The sequence below is a fragment of the Agelaius tricolor genome, unplaced genomic scaffold (assembly GCF_023055355.1).
Source record: "Agelaius tricolor isolate 1412-34295 unplaced genomic scaffold, bAgeTri1.0.p SCAF_8, whole genome shotgun sequence".
Lineage (NCBI taxonomy): Eukaryota > Metazoa > Chordata > Aves > Passeriformes > Icteridae > Agelaius > Agelaius tricolor.
The window spans coordinates 39,616,197-39,633,552 of record NW_027269268.1 but is presented as its reverse complement, the minus strand read 5'-3'; the positions used below and the strand labels follow the sequence as shown (position 1 = coordinate 39,633,552).

General features: G+C 38.2%; 1 protein-coding gene across 2 annotated transcripts in view; it reads right to left on the bottom strand.

Annotated features, from left to right (window-relative positions):
* Nucleotides 1–6,852: 6,852 nt before the first annotated feature.
* The window catches only part of KCTD8 (potassium channel tetramerization domain containing 8), a 92,875-nt gene continuing 82,371 nt past the window's right edge, over nt 6,853–17,356 (bottom strand). For both annotated transcript variants that reach the window (XM_071432468.1, XM_071432467.1), the window contains one exon: nt 6,853–8,181. In XM_071432468.1, the coding sequence (XP_071288569.1) occupies nt 7,721–8,181 (461 nt within the window). In that variant the 3' untranslated portion in view covers nt 6,853–7,720. The remainder of the gene's footprint in view (nt 8,182–17,356) is intronic.

Below are 17,356 nucleotides of genomic sequence, written 5' to 3'. Positions count from 1 at the left end.
GAATGGGACAGCATAATAATTCCTGGTTTCAATGTCAAGAAAGCTTACTTGTAAAATTAATTCAAATTGATTTGGAGTGGAAGTAGAAAGCTGTGGTAGAGATGATGATCAGTCTTATTGAGATGAGGGGAAGGGCATAGGGATCACTGCAGAGATAACATGAGTTTTTCAGAAATAAAAGAAAAAAAGAGTTACGTGCTCAAGTCTCAGTAAATGCCTCAGGGAATTTGAGATCTCTTTGTGCCTTTGAAGATCTCTTTCATATGTTTTGCTTGCCATCTTCTCAAAGTTAAAGTAAATGGAATGTTCATGAAATTTGATTTAAAAAAAAAAAGACTCAAAAGTAATTAGAAATAGAGAGAAAAGTAAAATATGACTGAACATTTGAATAAAGCAGCCTGGTTAGAAATAATTGAAAATCTGGGCTGTATATTTCCAGGAAAAAGCAATGGGGAAAAAAAATGAAAGAAAAAAGGTGACATAATTTGCAATATAAAAGCAATTAATATTTCTATATATGGAATCACCCCACCACTTTGCAGGAAGGGAATAATCTTTTTTCCTTTCTCTGTCCTTCCATTACTGACCAAAACTAGAATATGCGCATCCTCTTTCCAAAACACTATTGAACAGTTGGAAGAAGCTCAAGAGTCGTGAGATCTATTTGAGACAACAGTCCTTAAATTGTCACAGAAGCTTCAGGTAAGTGTTCACATAAATGTGGAGACTTCAGTGACTAAAATAGAAGTCAAGCCTACATTTTCATCAGAGAGCAAGAAGGTGCTCTTTAATTTTTCCATTGGGGCATTCAGGACTGGCATGATAAAACCTGTGAAAGAACAACTTTTTTCCTGAAGACTGGTCCTAGTTCTGCAAGATGGTGAAAACAAGCTTGCCCTTGGCAAAGGATACACAAGGGCCCCTCATCCCTCCTGTGACAGAGATTGAAGCATCACCTGACATGTCCTGGAGGGACTGGGGCTTTCAATCCTTTGGGATGCCTCCAAATCCACATGGCATGGAGGACTACTCTTACCCCTGTCTTCTTTGAGCTCGTTTCTCAACTGTGTGGCAGGTGTTCAATCACTCAGCAGTCACCTAAACTGCTCGTGTCAGAGGCTTACTAATGTAATTTAAATCAGGGGTAGGTATAAATCAGAGCAATTCAGGGCCACACTGTCAGAGACTATTTTGTGCTGCATTGAAACAAATGCTACTTTCAACAGAAAAATGACACCATATGAAACACACAATTCACCTAAATAGGAAGAGAAACAGGGCATAAAGCTTTTAAGGGTCATTGATTGATAGTTTTCACAATTCCTCCTAGGACAAACTAGCAATCCAGGAGGGATGAAAAATATTCTATCAGGTGTTGCCTGCTCTCAAAACTTTACATTTACTATGTACAGTATATATTTATTAAGAAAACAATCTTTCAGCAATATATCAGGAGGAATCTAAGTTTGGAGCACATTATCAATTGATTGGTGTTAAAATAATGAATTGCATGCATGCTAAGCAGATAAGAGGTAAGTGATAGTATTTCAGAATTAAATGTTGCTTTGGAATCTGGAAAGATTATTTATTGCATATTTATGATTTCCATTCCTTCTATGTAAATTTAATTTACTTCTTGTTACTGGCACTCATCTGTTCTGGGGTGACTGCTTGCTAAAAATTACACTGCACTGTAATTGAAACACTTAACATGCTCACTGATAGAACTTCATCTAATATGTCTGTGAAGGATTTTATGAACTAGGGTCTTAGAACGAATTCCATCAAGGTATTTCTCCATTTCCCTTTTATGTATATAAAAGAACATAAAGTAACATTAACATGGTGAAGAAACAGAAATTTTAATAGGCAATACAACATAGAGACATAGATATTCCCACTATATCCATCTGGTCAATTACGGTTTTTTGTAATTCCTTTTTCTTATTATCTGAGGCAAAGAGATGTCCCAGTAAGAACAGGAAGAGTCCCTAGGGAAGGAGAAAACTCTCAAATGCTTTTTCTGTTATATTCATCACTAACTGTATTGAGTCCATTTGTGCCTTTCCCCAGTGTGCCTTACACAACCTAATGCCTGCAGCTGACGACTGCCAGGGTGCCAGGCTCCAAACAGATGGGAACACAGTCGGTGCTGTTTCTCTTCTGGGCACCATTTGTACTCTTTTCTCAGCACCCCATTTCATGCTGTCACAAGTCCAATTTCAAAGAAGGAAGAGTTTGCTAAAGCAGGAGAGATTGTCATCTTCTGCAATGGTTCTACACATAAGAATACTGGGATTTGATCCCACTGAATGGCTGTTTTCTGTGTAAACAGTAATGATCCACCAGAATAAAACAATAATCCCACTTCAGATAGTGATGCAAGGAGTTCTGGCATGAAGGCAAGTACCCACTACAGCAGCCTGCAACAAACTGTATATCCCTACGAATGGTGTGAGGAAAAGCTCTCCCAGCTCTGGCCTGCCCCAGCCTCGTGCAGCCCAGCAGCACCATCTCTGAACTGGGGTGTCCAATTTAGCTGCAGTACCAACACAGCAGGTGTAGGTGGCCAACAGGACCCTGACAGCAGCGGTGGTTCATTATCAGTGAATAATGACTGTGTGGCTTGTTTCACTGGAGGACTGGTCTTTGCTAAAGGAGGCGCCACCTGACAGTCTGAAACAGAGCACCAGCTGTAGGGCAATGTGACTTTGCCTTCCAGCTTGTGCTTTATGGCATCTTCTTGCCAGCAGTGCTGAAGTTATTCAAACCAGTAACACTGCCAGCGTGTCCAGCTTTCCCCACCAGTTTCCAGTGTAGTCTAGTCTCCTCTGAATTTGAGTATGTGTTTTCAGGCAAGAAAGAGATAAGCTCTTAAATAAAGGTGACTGTGTGGATGTCCATGGTAACAATGAAAAAGAGAGGGGCAGAGTGGAAAATGTGAAGCAGGGTGAAAGCCTCTTCTAGATAACAGATCCTGGAAAATGAGAAACTACTTGCTGGCCCATAATATATAAGCTGAAGTAATGTGTGAATGTTATTTTTTTGATGAGCCACATCAGTGGGACAATCCTGCAGGAACCTGAAGTATTCTTGATAATTTCTGAGCATCCCAAAGAGCCTGGTTCAGGACATGAGTCACTTTTAAAAGGAACTCAACATTGCCCTCTCGTTACTAATTTGGGTTTTCCACCTCCAGTAGGAAGTATATTTTTAAATATCATTACTTGAACAAAGACAACATTAGCAAGTCAAACTATATTGCGTAAGTACTATTTTTTTTTTACAGGAGGCCATAAAATTATGCATTTTATGCAATTTTTCATATTGTGTTCATTCAAAGAAAATCAATGTGAATTCTAAAATTCTATTTTTGAATTAATTTCAATTTTTCTAATACTTAAACATTTTTGTTAATGCAATAATCCTTCAGTAATACACTAGTCGAGCATGTCATTCTGAGCTTTGTTCACACAGTTTCAAAGGTAAACATCACTGTATGGCAAAACTATCTCTAGTCCCCATAATTCAGTTAGAACAATAAAAACTGCTGCATGTAACATTTATGATGAGGGCTTAAAACTCACTTGTCTAGCAAATAAGTATGAGCAATAATAACAACATTACTGTAGCACCAGATTCTAATTAATTACTCTCATTAAATATTAGCTGATCTGTGAGATTACTTATAAAGGAAGATTTTATTTTTATCAGTTTCAAATCTTTAGTCTAGTCTATACCAATCTATATTTCTGACCATGTTAAATATTAAGAAATAAACTCATTGAAAAAACATAATGGGATATGTATTCCACGCTGAATTCTCAATAAGACCAAAATGTAAGGAACTGTGTTGATTTAGACAGAAAATCTGCAGAAGCAAGAATTCTATTGCTTTCCTTCCAGAAATATGCTTGCTTAATTTACATGTTAAATTACTTCTTTGTATTTTTTCTTATTTAATTTTTAAAATAAATTTTATCAAAGCAGTTACCACCTAAACCTACCACTAAATCATTCACTAAAATGACTTAGCTTTTAATTACACTAAACAAAATTTGCACCCATCTTTGAAAAGGATGCATAGGAAGTACTGACCTGTCAGCCTCACCTCTGTGTCCAGGAAGATCATGGGACAGATCCCCTTAGAAGCTGTGCTATGGTAGACAGCCAGCACAGCTTCACCAAGGGATAGTCCAGCCTGAACAATCCAGGGGTCTTCTATGATGGAGTGACTGCATCAGTGGAAGGGAAGAACTACAGATCTATCTGCACTTAGGTAAGGCCTTTGACACAGTCCCCACAACTGCGTCAAACCCCACAATCCTCCCCTCTGACCTGGAGAGACACAGATCTGATAATAAGGAAATACAAGATTATAAGAAACACTCGGACAAATGCTTAGTAGGGCCTGTTGTGAAAGGAAAAGGCTTAATAGTTTTAAACTGAGAAGGTAGATTCAGACTAGTTATGAGTCAGATACTTTTTATGATGAGGGTGGCAAGACTCTGGAACAGGTTTCCGAGCAACCTGATTTAGTTGAAGATGTCTGTGATCATTGCAGGAGGGTTGGACTAGATGACCTTTGAAGGTCCCTTCCAATCAAAACCATTCTATGATTATAATGGAGGATCAACCAATATCAGAATTTGGATTTGGTTTGGGTTCTCTTTTTCAGGAAAATGTTATCTTCATAAGCTTCAAATGGAGAGGATATTTAGTGTGCTGACTGCCTCTGCTGAAACCCAATAAAAGGCACAGATTCCCATGGTAGACTATTCCAGTGCATAACAAAGTGAACAGCTGAAAAGAGAAAAAGAAGACTAAAATGAAAGAAGAAAAAGCAACTATCATGGGAAAATAAGAAGAATGTAAGACAATAGGAAACAATCAACCCTCCAAGTGCTTCTAATATACAATTCTCTTGTAACACCTAGGAGCCTTCAACCGACCGTAGCCATCTCAACACCCACAGGTTCCACTGAATGTCTCAGCTTGTGTTCTCCCTAATTGTCTGAAAACTGTAGAATAATAACTACATAGATAGGGTTAGAGCTTTAACTGGATGAAACATGTGACGGGAATTAGAGAATACAACTGAGGGATTCTCATGACCTGTGGTTCTTCCCCCTCTCTCTGACTACAACACATTGGAATTTTTCACTCTGAAAGAAGGACAGTATACACTGTCTAATTCCATAACCAAATAATTTTGTCTTCAGATGCCACTGTGGTTACCAAGTAGCAGTAATGTCATTCATCTGCCACATCGCTCACATGCCTCATGAACACATGGAAAGTGGTTATCAAAAATCTTACAGTACTTATGTATTTAAAACACATATCAACGTATCTGTTCTCCTCGAGAATGAATCAATATGTTTTGAGAAATTTTAGGCTGTATAATAAAAGAAAAAAACAGCTCAGAAAAATATTTATATACTGACAAATTAAAACAAATAGATAGGTGAAAAAAATCACCTAGGCATTCCTCAGGCAGTTATTTCCTGGAATACTGAGAATAACTAGGAAGGCAAAGCAAACCTCTAAATTAAACAAGGGTTACTAGGAATGCTCAAGATGCTGTCTTTATCTAAAATATATAATCCCAGGTGGAAACAGAGCTCTCAGTATTAGTCGAACTTTGGAGTAAGTAAAACTAGAATTGTATCCACTGGAGGGTAAGTGATGATTAATCATTTGGAACTTCATCAGGTAAAGAATAGGAATCCAAAGATTAGAAAAGATAGAAAGTAAATGATAACCTTGTCTAAGAAGCATTAAACTTTCAAAAGAAAGAATAGGTCTTTTGGACCAGGAAGAAGCAAGCAAGGAACATAAAGGCAAACCTGAGATGCCAAATGGTCTCATACTGGTCTGCATCAGTTCAGACTAGACTTACCCCAGATGTGGTCCTTCAAGTTATTAAAATGTTGTAAAAATATGTTGAAGCCAACTAATGTTGTCAAAATATGTTAAGCCAACTGAATAAGAGAACAACTAGTTCTAGATGGGTTAAGAAAAGAATTGGTGAATGAAGTTGCTTCTAAAAAACTATCAGAAGTTTTTTAAAGTGGCATTTTAGAGGACTAAAAAGTAATGCAGGTATCAGGAATAACCCTGGAAATTATAATTCAAGAAGTCCTCTTTACTTTATCTAAAACCATTTAAAAACCATAAACCATTTTAGCTAAACCATTTAAAATTACCATAAGATGTAAACCACCTATTCTTACACAACTGTGCAGTTTGTGCTATAGAACATGTATGGAGATTAACCCTTCTAAGTGGATGTGTACATTTGTGTGCTCACAGTAATAATTTCAAACCTGTAAGAACTCAGCAGCTCTTTTGTGAACTCCAGCAGTCCTTACCCACTTCAGCTGTGGCTGTCTGAACCACAGTTGTCTTCTTGATGTTCCTGTAATGAGAAAGGAATTTATTTTTCCCTATCTGGGCTGAGATAACAGCTTTGCCATACAGAGCTGACTATTCACAGAAACTTTTCATTTGTAAATGTAGCGCACTCTGCTGTGGTATTCTAAATTTTCTATTTCTAAGCTGATTTTTGTGAACTTGTCAAATTGGAACTGCTTTCCGCTCTGCTAGTAAAACCACTCAGTTTTTTAGTTCATGCTCTTCTGCTTCTTAGCATAACTCTCTTTCTCTTAGGGTCTGTATGGCAGTTCCAATTAAATTGCACTACCCTAAATATTTTTTCTCACTCTTGAAATACGTTTTTGTTTTGTTTTTTTTTTATTTCCAGCAGAGTAGTTATGAAAATGCTGAAGAAAAGTAAAAACTTGCTTGATTCTATTTAAAAAGGAGAGGCAACAACAACAGCCAAGAAAATCTACTAGATGGTTCTTTTAATAAATACATTAAAGTTTCTTTTATTTTTCTCAATTTTTAGCGACTAACATAACAAAAACTTTCAGACCATCAAACCAGTTTTCACAATCTGCCATAAATTCGCATTTCACAGAAATAATCCTGACAAGCACTAATAGATGAACGTTGTTGGTGCAATAATAAAACAATATAAGGCATATTTACACCATCCTTACATACAAAAAGAACACTGTACACACAAAAAAATCACAGATCCAGAACAAAGTAAATTCAATCCTTTAGACATTTTACGTTTATAGGCTTGGTATCAAACAAGTAATTCTCCAAGCAACAGGCAACCTCTTGCTTTTGTGTGATTCATTTGTAATATTGTGCTCATGCAAAATAGGTATTTGATTTATTGCATTAACATTGAGAGAATGTTGGGAATTAGTTCCAAAACCAGTTCAATTGAATTTTAAACCCTGTTTGTCTTCATCCTTAGTAAGTCTGAGTCATTTTTAATGGTGACATAAAATGAGGTGTTAACTGATGATTGAGATTTTTATTTGTTATGTTCCAAAATAATAATGAAGCTCAACAGACTGTGGTTAGAAAACCATCTTTCTTGACCATGCAATTTTTCTCTTTGCTATTATGAAGTGGTTTAGATGAGACACCTTTTGCATTTTTAAAGTTTCTATCTTTATATATATATATATATTTAAAGAAAAACATGTACTATCCAACATCCACTGTTCACAGAAAGAAATAAGCAGCAGGAATAGCTCTGGTGGCAGAGTTGGCCAGGAGGAGGAGGAGGACATCAGTAAGAGGCAATGTAACAAACATCAAATGCCTCAGAGATATGTCAGGAAACAGTTGATTACTATAACCCATATTTCTGTAAGAGTTCAGACTGCCAGGGACGTTTGCGCTCTGGAAAGTAATCTGGAATGTGGATTTTTTTAAAATCTTGAATACATTTTCTCATTTCTTCCTCAATGCTCAGCTTCTCACACACCTTCTTTTTGGAAAGGTTTGTTTCTCTGGACTTGCTAATGAGAGTTTGAAAGAGTTCACTGTTCCTGCGCTTGTCTGGCGCTGGCATCCACTGCACCGGGGCCTTCTTCGATGGGCGATCCAATGTCAGAGTGTTTGGCTGGTGGGCTGTGGATGGCTGAGTGCTGGTGGCATTTTCTTGAGGGGTGCTCGCTTCCGAGTGGCTGTCACAGCTTGAGGTGGACAACTCATTACAGGAAGTCCCACTTTCACTGCCCTTGTCCAAAACTTTGTCGTGCTTCCTTTCTTCATGGTCTTGTTTGGGGGAAATGGTTCGCTGGGAGGGCCCTAATAAAAAGCAGGAGAGAAAAAGTATTGAGCAAGCACTGCTTTACACATCAAACTGATCAGGTACCATTTAGAAAAACACAATTCAGAGTCTCAGCTGGCAAAAGTTGGTCTCATTTCCTTGTAGGCAACAAAACTATACCCAACTGGTAAACAAATTCAGGGTCTGGTCCTCAAAATTCTCACTCCTAAAAATGTTTACAGCAAGAATAACTTCACTGCCTGCCTCAGAATCCAGGTAATGAAGCGTGCACGATGCTCACAAATTAGCTGCACTGGAAATCCTTGCACCCAAGTTTAAATGAACTAGTTTGCTATTACACTGCAAGAAGTTTATTGTGATAAGTTAGATTTGGTTGTATAAGGGAAATACTACAGTACAATTTGCAAGCTCTTCACTTGAACAAAAATATTCCAAGGACTTCGACTTAAATTTTTTTGGAAGCTCTTAAATCACTTTTCCTGAACAGTCTACTGATACTGTGCTTTGCAGATGTCAAGTTTGCAGAAGCTCTAGACAGAAAAAGGAGTATTAAACCTAGGGTAACAGAGAGATCACTCACTGCTGACAGAGTCTTTAGGGTTTTGGGGTTTTTTATCCTATAATGATCTCACTGCACTTCTTACTGTCAGTTGTTACCCAGACTTGGTGCAAGCTCAGATTCAGCTGTACACCTCCTGCTGCACAGGTTGGCAGGGAAAAGGAGGTTATGAAGTTTTACAGAGGCACACTGCCATGGCAGGGGGGGCAGCCCACCAGCCTCTTGGCAGGCACTGCTCAGCAATTCACATGCATGAAAATCAGATCTAGGCTCTTATTCCCTCCATATATAATTTTGGTTTGAAGTCTTATGCAGAATATGAATGTGAAAAATAAGTGGTAGCCACTAAATCTGTACAAGCATTTTCAGTTTTGAAGACTTATTTGAAAACTCCAGCTGTGAAGTGAAATGATGCTATGCTGACATCATATAAACGTCACAATCTTAATTTAGGACACTAGCTAAAGATGACAGAAATATCTATGGAGTTTAAGGAGTTTTGAAATGGACTAAAGTATTCACTAAAGGGAAAAAATTCAAAGGTACCTAAGGATCTAAATGAAAATAGAGTGGGGATTTAGTGGAAGTTGTGCTTTTCCTACAAATCCTAAAGGTGTCCAAAGAGGTTGGGTATCTAAATATCTTATGAAAACTAGGTTATCCCTACAGTTTATCCAGACACCAGCATCAGTTTACTGCCATTGCCAGTACCAAAACTCAGGGTATGACATTTCTACCTCAGGTCACTGGGACAGAGTTGCAAGATTTTTGATTCACTTAGCATTTTGTTGCTCAGAATTACAAATAAGAAATGCAATTACAATTACAAAAAATGCAGAAGCAATATGAACACCCCAGTGGTCTTTTTGACAGTGCAGTTTTGTGACTCAAAGGAACCTAAGAAGATTGCAGTATTTTATATGAGACGGGGAAAAACAAAACAAAGCAACACACAAAGGAAAAGAAAGATTAGTCAAACAATAGCAGCATTCAACAACCTGCTTTTCTTTTGTTTTAGCCAGCATCCCAGGATGCTGTGTCCCATTTCTGTAGTCCATCTAGAGAAACCCATGAATAATCAAGAGCCAAAGAGAGACAACAATCCTACAGGGCTTGTAGTTACATTATGTAGAGTGAAAAACAGAAGCAATTTTCTATTCTTTATATTCAACCCAAATATTTAACACACGGCTGCAGCGATTTCCCTTCTCCTTCTCTTTCATAAGTTTGATCACCTTCTTAAATAGATTTACATGCCTTCCTTCTATTGTTGTATCTAGCACTTCATTTCATACCTCAAATGATTATATGAATATGCTAAATTGAGAGTCAGCTGGCATTATCGAACTTTGCAGCATGCAATTATCAAACTGAGTCGTTAATCAGATAGTGATTTAAGTATTGTTACTCTGATTTTCAGTAACGTGATTAACATCAATATCTAATCTAGTTTACAATCTCGGCTTCTTCAAATATAACAACACACTCTATGACTAAGAAACTAAAGCTTTTTGTTTGCAGTACTCAGTAGTCTTCAAATCTCTTTCCTGCCCATTTCTTTTGCTGCAACTTCATATATCAAGATGTTATTTCTTGTTGGTTGCTTTGTACTTAGTTCTTTATTGGTACTCCTTGCTTCTCATGGGCTCAAACCTGCAATGTACTAAGGACCTATTTCAGAAAAGCACATTGAAATACACCTTCAAGAATATAAAAAAGATCCATTTCCTGCTATAAGATTATTCAGGAGCATGACAGTAGGCAGGTATTTAAATACGTTTTTTGGATCACAGCCCTGAGGTTCAGTACCTTACAGCACTGAGTTCCGTATGCTCCACTGAATTGCCTAAATTCACAATGACTTGAATCGAAACACAAGTTTCTCCCACATCTCTCCTTTTAAAAATTAACAAATCCTCCCTCACAAAGAATTCTTTATATACCTATGCACTGCTTTCTCAGTAGTGTGTTATTAACAGAAGCAACAGTTCTGCTAGAGGGGAGGTTTTCCTCACTGTGTTTTCTGCCTGCTGAAACCCAATAGAATTTTAAAATATATACAGAAGGATCTACAAAAGATTTGTGGAATTTTCAACACCAGGGATTATTGGATAAATTTAGCTACATTTCTAATTCAAAAAACATCTAGTTATTGCCCTTTTTGATGCCACACTTTTCACTGTACCTCCTCAGCCATTCCAAGATAACACCAAAGACATTCAGTAGTTCAGTCTACCTGAACCTACTTATTTTCCAGGAGTGCAGAATAGCTCTTAAAAACTCAGAGAAGGTATATTTCCTCCACCGTGCACATAGAATCATAGGATCATTTAGGTTAGAAAAGACCTTTAAGATCATCAAGTCTAATCCTAACCTGACACTGCCAAGTCCACATGTAACACTAAAAAAATCACTGACTTGCAACCTGTCTCTCCTGCTCCTGTCTGTTCCAGGACCTTCACCAGCTGCTGGTTCCCCAGCTTGGAGAGGCTGAAGTGAGTCACTGCATCTCGGTCCTCTCCAACTCATTCTCCTCTGCAAAGATATGTCCTGTTGCCTTCTCCACTGCCCAGTTCTCCAAACAGCTCCCAGGCAGCACTTCTCCTCCAGGCAGTTCCAGTAGACACTTTTTCCTTTAATGGTCTTATCTGGCTGCATGTCTCATAGAAAATCAGAAAGTGAGCTAGCCCTTTACCTGGGCTTACTCATCACCTCTGCTATGGTGGTATCATGGTTTAACCCTCACCAGCATCCAGGTACCACACAGCCACTTGCTCACTACCCCATGAGCAGGATCTGGGAGAGAACCTGAAAGGTAATAGCCAGAGAACTCATGGGATGAGATACAGGCAGTTCAATAGGGAAAGCAAAAGCTGTGCACACAAGCGAAGCAAAATAAGGAATTAATTCTCTTCTTCCCATTGGCAGGCAGATATTCAGCCACCTCCAGGAAAGCAGGGCTCCATCACATGTAATGGTGACTTGGGAAGACAAATGCCATCATTTCCAATGCCCACCCGCTGCCTCTTTCTTCCCAACACTTCATGTACTGAGCATGATCTCACAAGGTCTGGGATATCCCTTTGGTCAGTTTGGGTCACCTGTCCTGGCTGTGTCTCCTCCCAGCCTGCCACACACCCCCAGTCCCCTCACCAGTGTGAAAAGCACAATTTTCTATTCTTTCATTATACTATGAAAAGCACAAAAGGCCTTGGCTCTGTGCAAGCCCTGCTCAGCAATAACAAAAACATGTTATCTACCCTGTGTTCACCACAAATCCAAAACACAATTCAAGCCACTGAGAGGAAAATTAACTCTTCTCCAGCCAAAACCAGCACAGGAGGCTACTAGACTCCAAAGTCTAACAGACTTGAAAGAATAGCTCAAAGACATTTCTATGATCAGGCAGGCATATTACATTTACTTTGACTGTATTTACTCCTCATCTGTGTTGCTCTCTGCACAGATTTTAGCCAACATTTCCTGAGACCCAACTAATAGAAGAATCACTCTCAATTGCTAGAAGATATGCATGGAAAATTATCTAGAAACTTATGAACTTAATTCTCTGAAGTGAAAACCTGCTTCTATCAGTTATGAAAACCAAAACAGAAACCAGAAGAAATTCTCTCAGACTTCCTGGTCAAACAGGAACTGAGCAACAGAGCTCCAGTCAGAGAAAGAACAGGCCAAAAACCACAGCAAATCATACAGTGGCCAGAAACTATTGGTTGAAAATTGTAACCATGTATTTACATAAATTGTTGCAGATCTTCCTAAAGTGCAGTCTGAATAACTATTTTAACCAGATTTTTTTAGCTCTATCTCCTGCATCTGAGAAAAATACCACACTGGAAACATTAAAAGCATAAAATAATGATATTCTGCTTGTCTATATTTCAGTTTTTGTATACACTTATTTTCTTAAATATTTGTACAGCAGTCTTAACACAAAAGAAGTCATATTCAAGCACTGTTACCACAGAAGGACTTTGCCAAGAGATAAGCACAGGATGGAGAGACAGGATGGCGCTGACTCCAGGCCTGGTGGAGGAAGATCTGGTTAGCACATCCTGGGTAATGCATCCAGGCAAGAATTCCTGCTGGGGCAAACTGTGTAAAGAAGCAACTTGTCCTATGCATATCACATATGTGTATCAAAGATGACCCCAAGTTATGGGGCAGATGGTATTTCTGACCACCAATAACCACTGAATCTCCCCTGCCAAATATGCCTCCGTGGATGCCTGGAGCTTGCACAGGAAGATAAGCCAACATGGTGGGAACTTGAGATAAGATAAAGGTGGTGCCTGTCCAGGTGTTACCTCAGACTGAGGGGCAGGCTAACAAGGCTGGGGGAGAAGGATGTATCACCAACAATGGGCAAAGAGAATGCAGAATTTGCAGGCCACAGGGCAAGCCAATTCAGCAATTATGTTGAAGTCAGCTCCGACGGGGTAAAAGTTCTGACAGGGGGAGATTGTGACTCAACTCATGGCCCACCAACCCAAAAGAAGAGAGACTGAGCATGGGACTAATTAGCATTAGAAGTGAGGAAATCAGTTAACCAATAGAATAAGAAAACTGTGTAGACAGTAAAAAGTTTTTAACTACCTTGGGACCCTCTCCACCAAGAAGTCCAGGGTGAAGGAGGGCCAACAGGATGATGCTGGATTTATGGGTGGTGACTGTCTTCTGCTTGATCTCTCTCTTTCCCCCCCCTCCACCGCCAGCCCCCCTTTTCTATTTATTTCTATCTCTCTACCTCACATTTACTGACAAATAAAATCTGTATTATTGACTTTGGCATATGGACTCATGTGCATCTTAATTCGGGCAGAGGCATCTCTCATTGGATCTTAACATGCTTGTAGCTCAACTACATCCTGGGCTGCATCCAAAGCAGCGTGGGCAGCAGGGCCAGGCAGGGAATTGTGCCCCTCTGCTCTGCTGAGACCCCACCTGCAGCGCTGTGTCCAGCTCTGGGGCTCCCAGCACAGGAAGAACATGGACCTACAGGTGCAAGTCCAGAGGAGGCCTCAAGGATGCTCAGAGGGATGAAGCACCTCTCCTAGGGAGTCAGGCTGAGAGAGTTAGGGTTGTTCAGCCTAGAGAACTGAAGGTTCTGGGGAGATCTTTTGCAGCCTTCCAGTCCTAAAGGGACTACAAGATAGATGAGGAGAGGCTTTTTAGCAGGGCCTGTTGCATTTTGAAAAGGAATAATGATTTTAAACTAAAGAGGGTAAATTTAGGCTAGATATAACAAAGGAAGTTTTTGCAGTGAGGGTGATGAGGCACTGGAACAAGTTGCCCAGAGAGGTGATGGATGCCCCATCCCTGGAAACATTTAGGGGACTGGGACTGTTTAACATTTAAGCTGGACGGGACTCTGAGCAATTCAATGTAGCTGAAGGTGTCCAACCTTCACTGCAGGGTGGGGTTGGACTAGATGGCCTTTAAAGGTCCCTTTCAACCCAAATAATTCTTTCAGATTCTCCTTTCTTTGGTCAAATACCTGGTTTCCTGTATGCACAGTGTCAGATGCATGAATTAATTTCCTCACTCAGCTACTTTATTCCTGCAGTGTCTCAAAGATAATTTTTTTTTGTTTATAATTCAGTTTATTTTTATTGCAAAATGTAAAAAAGTTGTGAACATATGCATAGACTGCTGCAGTTAGCTATTTTAGTAACTACTGTGTTGAAATGAATAATGGGAAATCTTAGTTCTGGAGTACAATAGTTATAGCTGGACGCAAGACATGCAGATGAGTTGAAGCTGATATAAAAATGGTCATTTGGGAAAAAACCATAACCAACACTTTATATGTGTTCAGTATGCACCACCTCAATCAAGAAGGATGAAATCTGCTGAAAACATGCTATCTTTTACTGTTGTTTCAGAAAATGTGCATAAAAGAAGTGAACTGATTTGAGTTTTATGAATTTCCTTGCTAGCACTATAAAATAAAGCCTGTTTGTTGATTTAAGTAAAAACCTAAACCAATTAAAAAATCAAACCAACAACCCCAAAATCTTGAGTCTTTCTGTGATGTAGTTTTAGTAAAAAAAAGTTCTTGAGGGTATTTTATCTTCACACTTTCCTGTTTCTTCAAATGTACTTAAAAACCCAAACTCAGCTCTACTTGATACAGTCTATTGAATTAATTAAATAATCCAATTAATTAAATCAGTTCATTTGAAATGACATAGCCATAAACAAAACTAACTCCTGCATAAGCAATACATGTTTTGTAAATATGTTATATTTATTGAGAATTTCAACAAACATCTTTAAGAACATTTTTTCTTTCAAGAGTATCTTCAAAAAATTGCAGCAAAATTGTTATCAAAATAATGATTTAAAATACTGAAACAGTAAATAAATTTCATGTTTCTAGTAGATTTAATAAAAAATGAAAATAGGAGGGCAACAGGGTTTTAAACTGACAGTATATTGGGTGGTTCAGGAACATAATAGCAATGAGAACAAAAGTTATTTTTATTTTTATCTGCAGAAGAAATAATATCTAACTCAACAATATTATTTGCAGTTTGCTTCATAGTTTTTGCAGTATGTGAGTTGTACACGACTTTGCTTAAAATGTGATTTTTTCCACAAAGGAAAAAAGGAAAGGAAATTTCACATAAGGAAAAGTCCTTATTTTTAGAGGCTACACAGGACCTTTAGTCTGGAACACAGATATGTTAAACTCCTGAATGAATTTCTCCTCCACCTCTTGTCTCAAAATTACCTTATAGACAGAGTAGAATGTAAGATGAAACCTATTGTGTTTTATGATTTAATCTTTAGAATCTAAATAAAATTAACTGTAATTAATATACAATTACAGAAAAGAATACTCATCTAATATGAGTATTGATGACTTACTCATCTAATATACCTAGGATTTTATTACCTTTCACCAAGACTGGAAGTCTTACACTAAACTGAAAGCTTAGAGAGAAGTCACCCGTGAAATCTGATGACAGATTATGGCTACTGTGGGAACACTTTCATCACCATAAGTTTGAGTACTTAATATCACACTTCAATGGTAAATGATTATCTTTTATGTCTAATTTCACTTTATTTATAAAAAAGATTACTTTTAAGAGCTCTGAAAGGACAGCTCTAAACCCCTGACATTTTCAGTGGCATATTAATAGTATTTCCAGTTTTAGAAGAAAATCCTGTTCTTAAGAGCTCAGCTCAACACATTAATTCACTTCGAGACCTGCACAGGACTCTGCTGGACTCTTACCACTTGATCTGTAGGTTAAAACTGTACCTTTATGGCTGGCAAATTTACAAGGTGTTTCCTGACTACTGCACTCTGTCCTGTTTATCAAAAATCAAAGCTAAATCCACTCCTTGGACCTAGCAGTAAGAGTTTATGCGGGTTTAAGTCCATTCAGTTTGTCAAGAAAACTTCACTACTAAGTTTAGTTATCACAATTTACATCTCACTCAGTTCTGGGGGTCAAGGGATGAGGGGAGAAGGAAGGCCATGTCCCATTGAAAGTCTATTTTAAGGCTAATATGCAGGCCTACACACAAATTAAGTCGTGTGCAGTCTTCAGCTGTCCCTCTGGCCATGGATGAACTTCATCCATTATGAACATAAAAACCAAACAATGCTAAAAACTGAATATATAGTGTGAGAAATATCTAAATGCTCTTGACAAGCTCTGCTCTAGACAGCTTGCACTTATGGGAAAAATTGAAGAGCTCAGCATAGAAATTTCCATGAAATAAAACTCTGTGAAGTAGTCCTTATGCTGTGTGGCATCAAATTGCTTCAAGTAAAAAAGCATTCAGTTTCCAAATTGGGTTTCATCTGGTACAACATTCCAAACCACTTCTTAAATTAAAGGCTTGATCCAAAGAATGCTTAGTACATAAGAGCAAAGTAATTTTGAGAGAGGAGGATTGAAATTTAGCCTTTCCTATTTTCTTCCTCCTTTGAGATGAGTGACACATTGCTATGGATAGTCAAATGCTCACCCTTTCACATTTTTTGACCCAACTGGGTCTTGACAATATTCAATGCAAAGTAGAATAGCTTCAAAAATCCTGAAAATAATGTCCCTTTCACTTTCAATTACTTCAGGGTAAAGTATTCATTTTGAAGAAGCAAGTTGACTTCCCTCAGGCATAAGGGAGAATTAGTATCTGTAAGGCTTTGACTTATTACTGTGCTAAGTTCTGAACTCTTGGGTAAAAGGCCAGTGCTGTTGACATATCAGCTTCAGCACTTGGAGCAGAACCTGAATTTTATGTGATTTAGGAAAGGCAAGCATGTTGGCCTGCAAATGAGACTGCCACAGAGAGGCTTGTGAATCTCATCAGGGCCTCTCTGACATGAAGAATAGCACTTAGGTTACTCATACTTAATCAAAACAGTTTTGTAAACATGCCCAATGTTCTGGCAAAACTTCAAATTCATATCTACAGGGCACGTAAATTGGTTTGGCCTCACTAATAAGATGATTCTTAGCTGTGAGTCCAAAACTGCAAAAAATTTAAAGAAAGTTTTAGACATAACTGTTGATCACATTTAAATCAAAGACAACACACTCTGTGATCTTAAGTTAAACAAAATTTATTAAAAAAAAAAAAGGTGGTTCATT